Source organism: Triticum urartu, chromosome 6A (genome assembly GCF_056163025.1).
Source record: "Triticum urartu cultivar PI428250 chromosome 6A, HENAU_Tu73, whole genome shotgun sequence".
Lineage (NCBI taxonomy): Eukaryota > Viridiplantae > Streptophyta > Magnoliopsida > Poales > Poaceae > Triticum > Triticum urartu.
The window spans coordinates 376176452-376192363 of record NC_141878.1 but is presented as its reverse complement, the minus strand read 5'-3'; the positions used below and the strand labels follow the sequence as shown (position 1 = coordinate 376192363).

The 15912-nt window shown below is 44.0% G+C and overlaps 1 protein-coding gene across 1 annotated transcript; it reads right to left on the bottom strand.

Annotated features, from left to right (window-relative positions):
* Positions 1-784: 784 nt before the first annotated feature.
* Positions 785-8856, bottom strand: LOC125516121 (BAG family molecular chaperone regulator 2-like). The gene is made up of 3 exons (XM_087526759.1): positions 8839-8856; positions 2237-2489; positions 785-1244 (listed from the first exon to the last, which is right to left on the bottom strand). Exons 1-3 carry the CDS (start codon positions 8854-8856, stop codon positions 1015-1017), a joined length of 501 nt encoding a protein of 166 aa, XP_087382885.1. The 3' UTR covers positions 785-1014.
* Positions 8857-15912: the final 7056 nt, after the last annotated feature.

The window sequence follows — 15912 nt, the reverse complement described above, 5'->3', positions numbered from 1 at the left end:
CAATGTTGCTCTACACATTGTGTAGCCCGTACGCGCTGCCGTGGTGTACTACGGAATAGAGGGACGACTATTTACGTATATACACTGTCGGATGAAGTTGAAGGGGCAGTATGTGTGGGACGACATGACCCGTTCATGAAAAACTTGTTGAACAACATGTTAATCTCGTTGAATTTGAACTATTGTTATACTAGACTTATTTGCATACTATGTATAGATGATTTATACTATTTTCTATCCAAACTCTGATGAATTCCTCGGGTTTGCATGAATTTCGTCTGTCTATTAAAATGCGGTTTAAAATGTATGCGGGTAACGTTGGATAGTCGACTCCTGCTTCCGTGTCTGTGGACTGGTCTCCCCTGTCCGTGGACGAATGTGGAAGCAAATTTACAGATCAGCATTGGAGATGCCCTTAATACATGTCTGAAGAGAGGTTTTTCTGCAAGCAGCAAAGAGGACAGATACTTCTCGGAAAGATACACATTTACTCTCTCTGTTCTGAGTTATAAGATGAACTGATGTTGTAGTGTTTTTCTGAATCGGATGTATATTGTAAGTCATATAGAAATATCCAAAACATTATAGTTTGAAATGGAGGTGATGGTTCATTTCATTCATGAGAACACAAGGCACATACATCTTTGACTTTGTCCCACTCCCATCCATAAGCCATTAAACAAAATGGGATAAGATCACGTAACTAGGGACAACATGAGCCCAACATCAGGCTTAAACATCACATCGTCACAACCACCATGGCTGACACTTGCAGCTACTAACATGATCAGGAAAGCTTTCTCACTCTCATACTCGAGGGACCCTTATTTTGCCCTACCATGGAGCAGCACAAACATTAACCAAAGCAAGGAGCCAAAAATCACACCCCCACTCGGACCATTCCAGAACTAAAACCTTCTGGAAAATTAGTGTTCCGCAACGAAAATAAATAAATAGTAAAACCATTCCTGCTCTACTAGTTAGGGCGGCGATATGGCAGACCGCGTCCTACACCTAGATAAAAAGCTGACGCGGGCTTTGCGCAACCTGTGCCGCGACCGCTCTCGCCATGCGGAGCTTCATATCCTTGAGGGCAGGGTCCTCGAGAAGGAGGACCTTGTCCTTGTCCCTCACCCCAACCATGTGGAGGTGGTCGGTGTCCTCCCTCTCCTTCCTCTTGAACAACAACCTCTGCTCCCTCGGCTCCAGCCCGGTCACCATGGACAGCATCACCTTCAGTTCCCCTGCAATTTGATAAACAAGCTTCCTCTTACATTGTGAAACCCAAAATATATCCTAGGCTTTGCACACACACACACAAAAAAAAAAACTGTATCCTAGATAAGGCATAAACCGTTTGCTTGCTCGGAAACAAAAATGCAGTAGGAAGGTTCGACCATGTGTACGGTTCTGTATGCCTCTCATGCGTGTTATCAGCCACCGGCAGATGCATACTAACTAAATGTGTATGCGTGTCAGTTGTATGCATTTTTTTTATTCTCTTCTGCATCAACATTGCGTAGTCCCGCAGGAGTAGTGTACTGTACTGTACTAGTCCTGACTTCTGAAGAAGACGGACTGGGCGGTGGCAAGTATCCTTTTTATTATCTAGAGCAGGACAACCTTGCATTCTGAGTTGTCAACTGTTGGTATTTTTAGAGTAGAATAAAAAAAGAGGGAAAGGTAACGTTATGACTTTCGCTTCAATCTCACACTACTTTTTATTTTATTTTACAGGGAAACAACATGACTCTGCAGCGTATTCATGAGCAACACATCTGGGAGTAAACGGTCCTTTATTTGTCGAATTACGTCGATCTACAGAGGCATTTTTGCAAGTGAAGATGTGAAGTAAAACTTGAGTGGTGCATGCTACTGTATTTGACATTTACTTCACACCAAACTGCTATTATGGGTGATGGGTTCTTCTCAACTGCATCGTGCAACATCTACCAAACAACAACACTCATTGATGCAGGAGAATGAGAAAAAAAGAGGCTGCGACGTTATTTGATTTGTTCTCTTACACTTAAGCTCATACTCTCCAAAATACGGAGCAGGACAAAAATGAAAGATATCTGAAACCTATCAGTTATAAGTTTCAAATACCCAAAAGTACTAAAAAAAACCTGTCAGTTATAGGAACTACTCGCGTAACCTCTAAACCCAAATACTAGAATACAAGAAAAATAAATCGAAAAGAGTTCTCTCAAGAAAACAGATTATGTATACTCACCAAAAGTGCGTGTGGCCCCAATGGAGACATCATGCCATGAGAATCCAGTGGACACCCTCACCATGATCACCTCCTCCGCACGCCCGCCGTCCCTCTTCTGCACCAGCATCCCTCCCGGTCTCACCTCCCACTCTATCTCCCCGCCGCCGCCGAGACCGCCGGCCACATTGCCATGGCCGCCGTCAGTACTCGCCTTCGACCAAGAGCTCCTCTTGAACAGCCTCTTGGAGTACCTCAGCTTGATCATGGTTGCCTTTGTTGGAAAATTAGGCAAGTTCATGATTAATTCCAGTAAATAATTCATGACTAGAAGAGATACTAGCATGCAACAATCTAGCAAACTAGAAGAACAGCAAGACATGCATAACAGCAGCAAACACGTAACAGTAGCTGTAGAAGCAGACATGAACAGAGGATGTTGGACGTACTGATCGTTAGCTATTATAGGTGCGACAGTGTTGATGACGATGTTGGCGACGATCTGCTGCTGTGAATACGACGATGAGTAGCACCGCCCGACTTGGACGGAAGACGACCCGTGATGACGAATTTGAGCAGTCGCGCACAGCGCTTCCCAAAAACCTAATTCGTCCTCTCCCGGTGCAGGATCGCAAAGACGAAAGGTTCCGGAGACCTGCTCTCCCACGCGCCGATGCACGCCGGCGTTTGGGATGGAGTAGACTATGATGGCGGCGCAAGTTGTGAGATGAGGCAAAACCCTAGGTGTTTTTCGGTGTGTCTCTGGCCGCAGCCGGTAGCTGTATATATATTAGGACCAGAGGCGGTATTGTGTCGCGACCACAATCCCAAACCGACTCGGTTTCTAATTCGTATACTTACCGGACAAGAAATCAAAAGAAACTTGTCTGCCAAGACATAAAAATAAAACGGCAAAAGGAAGCTGCGCTCCTGCAAGGAGACGGACCGGATTTCGGCGGACCATTCACGCGCATGTCGCATGTACGCGCCGCCTCGCCTCGCCTCGCCTCGCCACGGCCCGGCCCGGCCAGGCCAGGCCAGGCCAGGCGAGCGAGCCGCGCGCGTGTGGTTTTCCCTTTCTCTTCTCACACATCACTTAGAGTGGTAGAGAGAACCCACTATATAAAGAGGTCCAACTCTTCTTCAACTTCCAAGGTGGGACTAAACTTAGCACCACCACTTGCCATTTTACACATGGGCTTTGAGATTTCAGAAATTGCTATGGGCCTAGCCCATTAATTCTAACAATCCCCCACCAGATCTCAAATACCCATTTAGAGATTTGCCTTCTCTCACCACTTGTTTAATATACCAGTGTTTCAGCAGAGACTGTTAAGTTGAACTTCTGCCTAGAACTTTAACCTACATCCATTCACAACTTGACAATGGACTATGCCTTGAATTGCTAGTTTTGTGTGAACAGGTTTCACTCAAAGTCTTAACCAGTACCTGACCGCCAGTAGGCTACCCCGCGGTTTGGAGCTTATACGTCATACTCCCTGGTCTCTTCGTGAGTTTACTAGAGATCACCCAAATCTCATAGACTGCGACGTTTACAGTCAGAACTCATATAGGTGTGTTCTTTCAAGACTGCTCTGTAGGATAGCATCTTTGCTAATTATAGCCAATAGAACCACATTAAGGCATGTTGCCGACCTGCCTTACAGATCTGAGCCTTACAGCTCTGAGAGTTTTGCATCTTCACTTGGAGACGATCATAAGTTATTACTCTCCTCAGTTAACCAATAGCTTGTTCTTCCCAGATCCTAATTCACGGGATCTCCGATCACAAAGGTTGGGTTACTACTATGGTGTAACATCTATGGGTCTCATACCCATCTCCCTCGATGCAAACGTCTTTTCACGTGTCTTGATGACTTTGCATTATCTTTAGAATTGTTCACTTTAGCGATAACCGTTTGGTTATCACAATTCATAAGAATAGCCGGTACAGGTTTTTCAACAACCGGCAAGTCCATCAAGAGCTCACGCAGCCATTCTGCCTCAACAGTAGCTGTGTCCAAAGCAGTTAATTCTGCTTCCATAGTTGACCTCGTCAATATGGTTTGCTTGCAAGACCTCCATGACACTGCGCCACCACCATGAGTAAATACATACCCACTTGTTGCGTAAAGTACATCAACATCGGAGATCCAATTTGAATCACTATATCCTTCTAGCACAGCAGGATGCCCTGAATAAGTAATTCCGTAACTCATAGTACCTCTCAGATAGCGCAAGACCCTTTCTAGTGCATGCCAATGATCATCACCCGGGTTGGACATGAACCTACTCAGTTTGCTCACAGCAAAAGAGATATCTGGTCTTGTAGCGCTAGCTAAGTACATGAGTGAACCGACAATTTGAGAGTATCTTAATTGATCTCTCGTTTCTTTCTTGTTCTTTCTGAGTGTCACGCTGGGATCATAAGGTGTTGGAGAAGGCTTGCTATCCATAAAACCGAATCGGTTCAAGACCTTCTCAACATAGTGAGATTGCGTTAATGTAATCCCACTCTCATCCTTAATAAGTTTGATGTTTAGAATTACATCGGCTTCTCCCAGATCTTTCATGTCAAAACTTTTTGATAGAAAAGACTTGACCTCATTAATTGCATTAATGTTTGTACCAAAGATCAGTATGTCGTCCACATACAAACATAATATGACACTATTGCCCCCACCATGGCGATAGTAAACACACCTATCAGCCTCGTTAATGACAAATCCTGGAGAAGTCAAAGTTCTTTCAAACTTCTCATGCCATTGCTTAGGTGCCTGTTTCAGACCATACAAAGATTTTAACAACTTGCACACCTTTCTCTCTTCACCCTTTACCACAAACCCGTCAGGCTGATCCATATAGATCTCCTCCTCCAACTCTCCATTGAGAAAAGCTGTCTTTACATCCATTTGATGAATGATAAGACCATAAGAGGCAGCCAAGGAAAGTAACACTCGAATGGTGGTCATTCTAGCAACGGGTGAATAGGTGTCAAAGTAATCTTCGCCTTCTTTCTGAGTGTAGCCCTTGGCCACTAGCCGCGCCTTGTATTTATCAATAGTACCATCAGGCTTTAACTTCTTTTTGAACACCCACTTACAGCCCACAGGTTTACAACCATATGGTCTATCAGTTAGTTCCCAAGTTCCATTAGAAAGAATTGAGTCCATCTCATTATGAATAGCTTCTTTCCAATCATCTACATCCGGAGATGCATATGCTTCTGCAATCGTCTTGGGTGTGTCGTCCACAAGGTATACAATGAAATCATCACCAAAGGATTTTGCAATCCTTTGTCTCTTGTTCCTTCTAGGAACTTCATTGTTATCCTCCTCAAGGACTTCCTCATGTGATTGTTCGAAATATTCATCAGTTGTACTAGATTCAGGAATTATCTCAGAAGAAAATCTAGCAATGCTATGCATATCTTTCATAGGAAATATGTTCTCAAAAAATGTTGCATCACGAGATTCCATTATAGTATCAACATGCATATCAGGTACTTCAGATTTTACCACTAAAAACCTATAAGCAATGCTCCGTTGAGCATACCCTAGAAAGACACAATCCACTGTCTTTGGTCCAAGTTTGCATTTCTTAGGAATAGGAATATTGACCTTTGCCAAACATCCCCAAGTGCGCAAATAAGAAAGTGATGGTTTTATCCCAACCCACTCCTCATAAGGGGTTTTCTCTTTATTATTGTTGGGAACTCTATTCAGGACATGACATGAAGTCAATAGAGCCTCCCCCCACCATGCCTTAGATAAACCAGCAGTGTCTAACATGGCATTCACCAAGTCAGTCAAAGTGCGGTTTTTCCTCTCGGCCACTCCATTTGATTGAGGTGAATAGGGAGGCGTCCTCTCATGAATAATACCATGTTCCTCACAAAATTCATCAAAAACTTTTGGAAAATACTCTCCACCACGATCGGACCTAAGACGCTTGATCTTTCTCTCTAGTTGATTTTCAACTTCAGCTTTATAGATTTTAAAGTAGTCTAATGCTTCATCTTTAGTTTGCAACAAATAAACATAGCAAAATCTAGTCGCATCATCAATCAAAGTCATGAAATATCTCTTTCCACCTTTTGTCAACACACCATTCATCTCACAAAGATCAGAATGTATGAGTTCTAGAGGTGCCAAGTTTCTCTCCTCGGCAGCCTTATGAGGCTTTCGAGGTTGCTTAGATTGCACACAACTATGGCACTTAGAACCTTTGGCAACTGTGAAGTTCGGAATTAAACTCATGCTGGATAGCCGAGACATTAAACCAAAATTAATATGACATAAACGAGAGTGCCAAATACTTGCATCATCATTAACACTAGCACAAATTTGGTTTATTGACTTATTGCAAAAATCTGAAAGAGAAAAGCGGAACAAGCCTCCGCACTCATAGCCTTTTCCTATAAATTTTCCAAATCTTGACACGATTACTTTATTGGACTCTAAAACTACCTTAAATCCATCTCGACATAGAAGGGAGCCGCTAACTAGATTCTTGTTCATAGTAGGGACATGCTGCATGTTCCTTAGTTGCACGATCTTTCCCGAAGTAAACTTCAGATCCACCGTGCCAATGCCACGAACAGAAGCATGTGACCCATTCCCCATTAGGACGGAAGAATCCCTTGCGACCTGATATGAAGTAAACAGGGAGATGTCAGCACACACATGAACGTTAGCACCCGAATCAATCCACCACGAAGATGATTGAAATACTGAAAGCACAATAGGTAAATTACCATACCCATCAGTATTGCTAGCGGTCACCATGTTGACAGTCTTGGAGCTTGTTTTCCCTCTGCGGTCTGCACGTTCAGGGCATTCCTTGGAAAAGTGTCCAGGCTTCCCACAGGCGTAGCACTCTAGCTCAGCCTTGTTGAACTTCTTCTTCTTGAAGGTAGTAGTCTTGGTAGGCTTGTTGGAAACAGGTTTGTTCTTCCCTTTGTTCTTGTTCTGTGGGTACCTCTATACCATGTTAGCAGTAGGCTGAACCTCACCTCCTTTTTCAGTGGTATCTTTAGCCCGAGCTTTTTCTTCAACATCAAGAGATGCAATCAGATTTTCAACTGATATCTCCTGTCTCTTATGCTTCAGAGTTGTGGCGAAATTCCTCCATGAAGGAGGCAACTTTGCAATCATGCACCCAGCCACGAATTTGTCGGGTAGAACACACTTAAGGAGTTCAAGTTCCTTCACAATGCACTGTATCTCATGAGCTTGTTCAACCACAGAACGGTTATTCTCCATCTTGTAGTCATGAAAACTCTCCATGATGTACAGTTCACTGCCTGCATCTGTTGCACCAAATTTTGCATTCAGTGCATCCCACAAAATTTTTCCGTCGTTTATGTGCATGTACACATCACACAGACGGTCAGCAAGAACACTCAGAATGCATCCCACAAACATAGTATTGGCTTCCTGGAATTTTCTCCGATCTTCGTCGGTCATTCCCTCTGGAGCACCAACACTAGCGTGGAAAACTTTCAGAGCAGTAAGCCAGAGCGTGGTCTTCACCTGCCACCTCTTAAAGTGCACACCGGTAAACTTATCCGGCCTCAGTGCATCAGCAAATCCAGCCATAGTTAACTCAGGGAATTGCCTACAATTAGGTTTTTTGGATTGTTGGAAAATTAGGCAAGTTCATGATTAATTCCAGTAAATAATTCATGACTAGAAGAGATACTAGCATGCAACAATCTAGCAAACTAGAAGAACAGCAAGACATGCATAACAGCAGCAAACACGTAACAGTAGCTGTAGAAGCAGACATGAACAGAGGATGTTGGACATACTGATCGTTAGCTATTATAGGTGCGACAGTGTTGATGACGATGTTGGCGACGATCTGCTGCTGACGGCGATGAATACGACGATGAGTAGCACCGCCCGACTTGGACGGAAGACGACCCGTGATGACGAATTTGAGCAGTCGCGCACAGCGCTTCCCAAAAACCTAATTCGTCCTCTCCCGGTGCAGGATCGCAAAGACGAAAGGTTCCGGAGACCTGCTCTCCCACGCGCCAATGCACGCCGGCGTTTGGGATGGAGTAGACTACGATGGCGGCGCAAGTTGTGAGATGAGGCAAAACCCTAGGTGTTTTTCGGTGTGTCTCTGGCCGCAGCCGGTAGCTGTATATATATTAGGACCAGAGGCGGTATTGTGTCGCGACCACAATCCCAAACCGACTCGGTTTCTAATTCGTATACTTACTGGACAAGAAATCAAAAGAAACTTGTCTGCCAAGACATAAAAATAAAACGGCAAAAGGAAGTTGCGCTCCTGCAAGGAGACGGACCGGATTTCGGCGGACCATTCACGCGCATGTCGCATGTACGCGCCGCCTCGCCTCGCCACGGCCCGGCCCGGCCAGGCCAGGCCAGGCCAGGCGAGGCGAGGCGAGGCGAGCGAACGCGCGCGTGTGGTTTTCCCTTTCTCTTCTCACACATCACTTAGAGTGGTAGAGAGAACCCACTATATAAAGAGGTCCAACTCTTCTTCAACTTCCAAGGTGGGACTAAACTTAGCACCACCACTTGCCATTTTACACATGGGCTTTGAGATTTCAGAAATTGCTATGGGCCTAGCCCATTAATTCTAACAGCCTTAACTTTCTGTATCATGCAGCAATCGATTAAAGCTGCGTGTGGTCGTAGTGGTAGTCATGGTGCCAAGGCATGTGTGTGTATATATAGGACGAGGACGAGGAGCCAGGCTTGCAAAAGGGCGAGGGCGAGGGGGAGGCTTTGGAAGCGTGCGTCTACGCAAAGAGGCCGGCCAACGAGGAGGATGCAGGCAATCTTTGGGAAGTCCATAGTGGGACCCGATGAACAAGCAAAGGAGGACCCATGTTACAGTTCTTGCGATGTGTTCTGCATGGAAAGGGCTGCACATGGGAGGGTTGGCGCCAAAAATGACGAGCTTTTGATGACACGACCGGGGCAATGACATGATAATTGTGGTGGTCGGTTTAGCTTAGGTAGCTAGGCATAAGCCTTTCTTGATTACAGTATTGCCCATCATGCATGGCTGGCCACCACAAGTTGGATAGTTTAAGGGGCCGTGCTCGCTTGGTTGCTGTTGTTTGGAACGCAAGGAAAGATGGTGACGATGATGGCGAGCGGTGTACGTGCACAGTGTGCGTGTTTTGAGTAGCCCCAAAGGTATGTGTGATCTCAGTTTCTGGTGACGCTTTAGGGGTTGTTAAGGTGGTTTTAGCGAGGCCTTTGAACCGTTTTGGGATATACTTTCTCCATCACAAATTAGTTAACACTCAAACGGATGTATCTAGATGAGGAAGTCAAAGATTTTAGAGCACAGTTAAAAAATCAAAAGTGATGGGGACAACACTTCTGACATCCATGGTGGTGCTACTCGAGCACACGGTCTCGAGTTCCGGGGTGAAAACCTAGGGCTGACCCAAGTTGGTTATACCTGGCAATGGCGACGTTTTTACATCGTTACCTTGTCGAAGGCATTGTTCGGATATACTCAGACTGATTCTTCAGGGTGAAAACCTAGATTCTGACCTTGATTGGTTGAATCCGGTGACGGCGGCGAAGGCGTTGCTGTTGAAGAACCACGGAGTCCGTGTGGTGACATGAGATAGTTGGTGCGGATATGATCATTGTTATAGTTTGCCAATTGCTGATCTGATCGCTTTAATCTTTCTTTCTTTTTTTCCCTCGCCTACACATAGCTTTGATCATATATGATTTTGCTATTTGTTGGTGTGTGTTTTGTGCGCGTGTGTTGGTGTTGGCTGTGTGCATCTTAGTTATGCAGAGGCCGGATGCGTGCTCATTGTGTTTGTATCCACTTGATGCTTCATTTTGAGTTAATAAAATCCATCCTTTATCGAAAAAAGTTAAAAAATCAAAGAAGGATGAAACCCTCGCCTTCTGCATTATAAAGGTGAAGTACAAGATTCAAAGCCGACTTCATCTTGAAGGGAGACAGTAACACATGATACTTTCAATTGGTCGCCAATGGTCGGCATAGGAAGAAGTGCATTTTTAGTCTCCAACAAGATGAAGGGCGGATCAAAGGTCAGGAAGAGCTCAAGAGTTATATCACCAAATACTACAAATCTCTGTTCGGGGCATCGGAAGAATGGAATTTCACCCTTGATGAGACCAAAACAGATGATACTCCACAACTCACAACACAAAAGAACGATTTCCCCACGACACCTTTCTTGGAAGAGGAGGTGAGAGTCGCGGTGTTCCAAATGGAATATAACAAAGCTCCAGGTCCTGATGGCTTTTCCGCAGAATTCTATCAGAATTTCTAGGATGTCATCAAGACTGATCTTTTGGAATTGTTCAATTCTCTTCACGCCGACCAACTTGACCTATTTAGACTTAATTTTAGCGAGATTGTTTTGTTGCCAAAAATTAAGGAGGTTGCGCATATCCATTAATATAGACCCATATGTCTCCTTAATGTCATCTTCAAAGTGGCTACTAATAGGCTCAACACGGTTGCCGACCATGTCATCCGACCATCTCAAACAGCTTTCATGCAAGGAAGAAATATACTCGAATGGGTAGTAATCCTACATGAGACCGTTCACGAGATGCACTGGAAAACATGAGTGGAGTAGTTTTCAAGATTGACTTTGAAAAGGCCTATGACAAGGTCAAATGTTCATTTCTTCAACAGGCCCTGAGAATGAAAGGTTTCTCCGATAAATGGCAGAGTGGATCCAATTTTTTTTATTGGAGGTAGTGTGGCTGTCAAAGTCAATGATGACGTAGGCCATTACTTTCAAACAAACAAAAAGGACAATGTTAGGGCGACCCCATGTCTTCAATGTTATTTAACATTGTTGCTGACATGTTGGCTATTCTGATTGAATAGGCCAAGTAGGACAGTTAGATTGCAGGATTAATGACACACCTCATGGATGGTGGCCTCTCTGTTTTTCAATATGCTGATGATACGATTCTTTTATGTAACATGACCTGGATAAGGCTCGAAACCTGAAGCTTTTGCCTTTAGCATTTGAGAAATTGTCTGGTCTTAAAATTAACTTCCATAAAAATGAATTGTACTGCTTTGGAGAAGCCAGTGAGGTGGCGGCTGATTATTCTAACCTATTTGGTTGTGCGCAAGGCCAGTTCCCTATTAAATATTTGGGAATCCTAATTTATTTTCGGCGTCTCACTAACGCGGAGTGGAAACATGTAGAGGAGCGCTTAGAGAAACAGTTGATTAGTTGACAAGGCAAGTTACTCTCTTTTGGAGAACGACTGGTCTTGATAAATTCTGTCCTAACAAATATGGTTCTCTATATGCTTTCCTTTTTCCAACTCCCTAAAGAGGTCTTGCAAATGTTGGATTATTTTAGATCCAAATTCTTTTAGCAAGGAGATAGTGAACAGAAAAATGCAGGCTGGCCAAATGGAGTGTGGTTTGTAGGCCAAAACACCAAGGTGGTCTTGGTATTCATGACCTTCAAGTCAAGAATGGTGCCTTACTTAGTAAATGATTGTTCAAACTTCTTACAGAGGATGGCGTTTGGCAAATCCTGTTGCGTACGTAATAAGTGGCCAAAAAGTTGTTACGGGCCTATGGAAAACATGGTGACTCGCACTTTTTAGCTGGTCTAATGGCGGCAAAGAAACATATTTTCCCCTTTGGATCCTTCGCTATAAAAGACGAGTTGGAGGTTCATTTCTGGGAGGACAACTGGTTAGGCAATGCCAGCCTCTGGGAATAATATCCATCTTTGTACGGCATTGTTTATGATAAGAATGATACTCTTGTGCAGGTGCTCAATTCTTTCTTGCGGGATATTTCTTTTAGGCGGGATTTAATTGGCCGCCGTCTTATGTCATGGCAAAATCTCCTATCCCGAGTCATTTCGATTAACCTTACACAAGGGCGGGGATGTTTTTCGCTGGAACCTCACTACATCTGGATCCTTCATAGTCTACTCTATGTACCATGTGCTCATGCAGTCAGAGGTCCTAGTGGATAATAACGTGAAAGTCTGCAAGTCCAAGATTCCACTAAAATTTAATTTTTTTGTGGTATCTTCAAAGGGGAGTTGTGCTAATGAAAGACAACCTCGCCCGCCACAACTAGCAAGGAAGCAAGAAGTGTAGTTTTTGTACTCACGATGAGACAATCAAACACCTATTTTTTTTCAGTGGTTTGTGTGTTCTACATGGTGAATCATCCAAGTAGCATCCAATTTGTATCCGTCCACAAGTGTTGTCAATATTTTTGGTCATTGGTTGGACAGTATTCCAAATAGGTTCAGAATGCTAATAAGGGTGGGAGTGCGTATGGCTTATTATGATCGCTGTGACTATGGAAAAATGATTTTTTTCAATGGCAAAAGCTCTGCTCCTTTGCAGGTAATTTTCTGTTGTACACACTGCTTCGTACATAGTTTATGCTACACTGAACGGAGTACCAACTGTTATTCAAGATGGTGTGTATGCGGTCGGAGCGGGTGGTCGGGGAGGTTTTCACCCAACATGGGTGGTAGCATAATCTCCGGACGGTCCACCACCTTCTTAGACATAGGCATAATGTTGGTCTTTTACGACTTTATTTTTGCCAATATGTTGGTTTTTTTCTTTCTTGTGTGAGACTTTCCGCCATTGGTTGTGTGCATTCTAGTTATGTAGAGGACGGGTGTTACTCATTATGCTTTGTACCCGCTTGATGCTGCATTTTGAGTTAATAAAAGCGCCCTTTATCAAAGAACAAACATAACACCTATGACAAAACCATTACAAGAAATGAATTTAACACCTATGACTAAGTCAGACTTTTTCTACAACACACCTCAAAAGGGATAAACACCCTCGAGTCACCGTTGTTCCGTTCTGCAGGATACGACCAGGACAAGGATTTTCATGCTGGTTGCCAAGATCAACCATTGAAGGCCAACATACCAGTAAAGATACAACACCTTCAATAGGGTAATAGCGTAAGTTTGTCTGTTGGGCCCGACCAGCGGTTTCTGAACCCCCCCTCCCCCACACACATAGAGGAAGATATAAAGCAGTGTTCCAATCAACATCATAAAGAAGGGTCTTCTGGAAGTAACATTAGCTACTACTCCATGCAAAGCCCAAGTGGGCTAAAGGATTGGTGGAATGTAATCCCACCATAGACCATCACCAAGCCCATTGGAAGGTTAGCAGATGAGGGCATGGTTATCTTGGATACGACCAAAAATATTACATATGTGTATATTAATTCATGAGGTGATTTCTAATAAAAATATGCAATAATTATTGTGTTCATCCAGAACAAAAGTACTTCATCTATTTTTATTTCATGCCTAATTACAGAATTATTGGACACTTGTACAAACCACATCTGAAGACAAAAGGAAAATGAAATGATTAGGTGTTTTCTGAAAAGTCCTCCCACACACTTTTCGCTCAAGAGAAGTTACAGGACAAATCCCCCACATTCTGGACTCAAACTCGGACTAACAGACATACCGACTTCAAACGCTTGGAACTTTTGCATCCGGGCTCAGAATTGGGTGAATACTTTTTGTTGGAAAGCTTATCTCGTGTATGTTCCAACACAATTTCATTCACCTTTAAATTCTTCCGGGTGTGGAGCTAAAGAAAAAAATGATGTGACGCCGCTGCAAAATCCAAGACAAAATTCAAGTCAACAATTATTCTGTCACCTCCACTTGGGCCCATGGGCCTTGTACGAGACAGGGTTAGGTTTTGGTTGCCTTGGGATGTGCTTCCACCCCCTTGGTCATCATCCCTTAGTCCTATATAAGTTGATCAATCTAGTAGCATTTTCTTTGGGTTTTTGCTTAGTTAAAAGTTAGCCATTGCAACTTTGTGTACTTCGTTTGTGTTCAACGACCAAGCAAAGACAGCTTTTCCAACCCCACTTTAATCAATACTTCATCTATATTCGCAATATTCAGATTGCTTTTTATCATATTGTTTCTCATTCTTCAATTGCTTAAAGAAATGGACCTTCATGGTCATGCTCCCAGCATCGTCAATAACCTCTAGGAGATTGGTTTAGCGATTGCTAAGGTGCAACGTCATTGCACATTTGTACTCTAGTCGTGAAAGTTGACCCCCACCAAATCGATAGTTATCATCTCATTGAAAGATCGGAACATCATTGCCCTATCACCGGTCATGTCGCGATGCGGATCTGATTGCCACCATTCCACACTGGCATGCCTCAATCTGCACCATCCACCATGCCCTCGTGGTAGTTGCCACAATCATCCTCCATATGAACAAAGGTAGATGCCATACTGTTTGATGTAGACGGGAGACCTCTAACGCATCCCATCCTCATCAGCACTAGGTGATTGCTTCGGAAGCCACATGTTCGCCCACACCCACCAAACGTGGCCACGCTGCCACCCGACGTCAGATTTGCCACACACAAGACCACTATTGTCACCACCACAACATCTCGACTCGTCTGAGCTGCTGCTCGCAACCAACGTGTGCGTCGTTGTTGAACTCAAGAACATTGGATCCCATCGCAATGCACTACCCAGCAGGAGCTTCGTTGTGATGATCGCCACGGACCCGACCCAACTGCAAGCCCATGGGGGCTCGGGTCTGGCCCAATAGCTCCTCCACACTGCTAGCAGGCACTCGACGCGTCAACAATATGCCTCTGCTCATAGCAGGGGCTCAGTTTCAGAACGACTTGGCACTTCCTAGGGAGAATCTCATGGAGTTATATGGCCGGAGGACCCTGTCCTTGTTGGCAGCATCACTAGGCTTGCCTTTTCGAAAGAAACACTATAGTGGATTGTTCTTCTTCCCTGGAGTGTTCCTGCACATCATTGAGGACCTCACTACCACTGCCGACAAAAGGGTGAAGGAGAGGGGTGAGGAGAGAGGCGGGGAGGGACATGCGGCAAAGCCCCAGAGTCGCCAAGAGCATCACGGGGGAGTGCTGAGAAAGGGGAGAATGGTCTCTCTGTATATTTTGGATCGGGCGATTTCTTCTCACAATGGGAAAGATACTTGGGCTTGGGGAGTCAGTCAGCATCAACCCATTACAATGCACATGCCTTTGCAAGGGTGTCACCCTTGTGCTTATAGGAAAAATTCAACCTATTAACCAAGACTGCTTTTATTCAAAGTTACAAGCATGTTAACCTATGATGCAAATGTTTAATGGGAGAAATAAAAACTGAGCTACATATGTTCCTTTTTATTCTTTGAACAAATAAATTCTAGATATCTTAACTTACTAAAAATCCTTACGTCTAAATGGTGCTAGTTGAAATAATGTTGCTGTGTAAATGCTCCTTGTTCTTGTACAAACAAGTATTAAAATGGGTCGGACCATGCTGCCCTATGGGATGTGAGACCACTCCATATTGGACCATTAGGTCAGCTCCATGTCCCTGGAGAGAACAGAGGCGCAGACAAGGACCATGTCCAAGATGGAGCAGGCCGACCCATTCCCACCTTGAATTTCTTCATCCCCCACTCCCCTTGGCTCTTCTCATATGAAGGACGGCATGAATTGATTTAGTTTAGAGACAAGCTTAGCTCATCTAAGTGTGAGAGTGAATGCACAACTCTAGCACCAGGTTCAAATCCTCACGGATTCAAATTTTAATTTTTATTGTTAACTATTTCCTAAGAAATGGTTTAACATATTACAGGAAGAAAATCATCATGTTTTGTGGTAAAAAA

Coding starts and splice junctions, on each gene's coding strand:
- LOC125516121 (XM_087526759.1), bottom strand. Junction 1,245..2,236: donor TGGGGCCACACGCACTTTTG/GTGAGTATACAT, acceptor ATCAAATTGCAG/GGGAACTGAAGGTGATGCTG.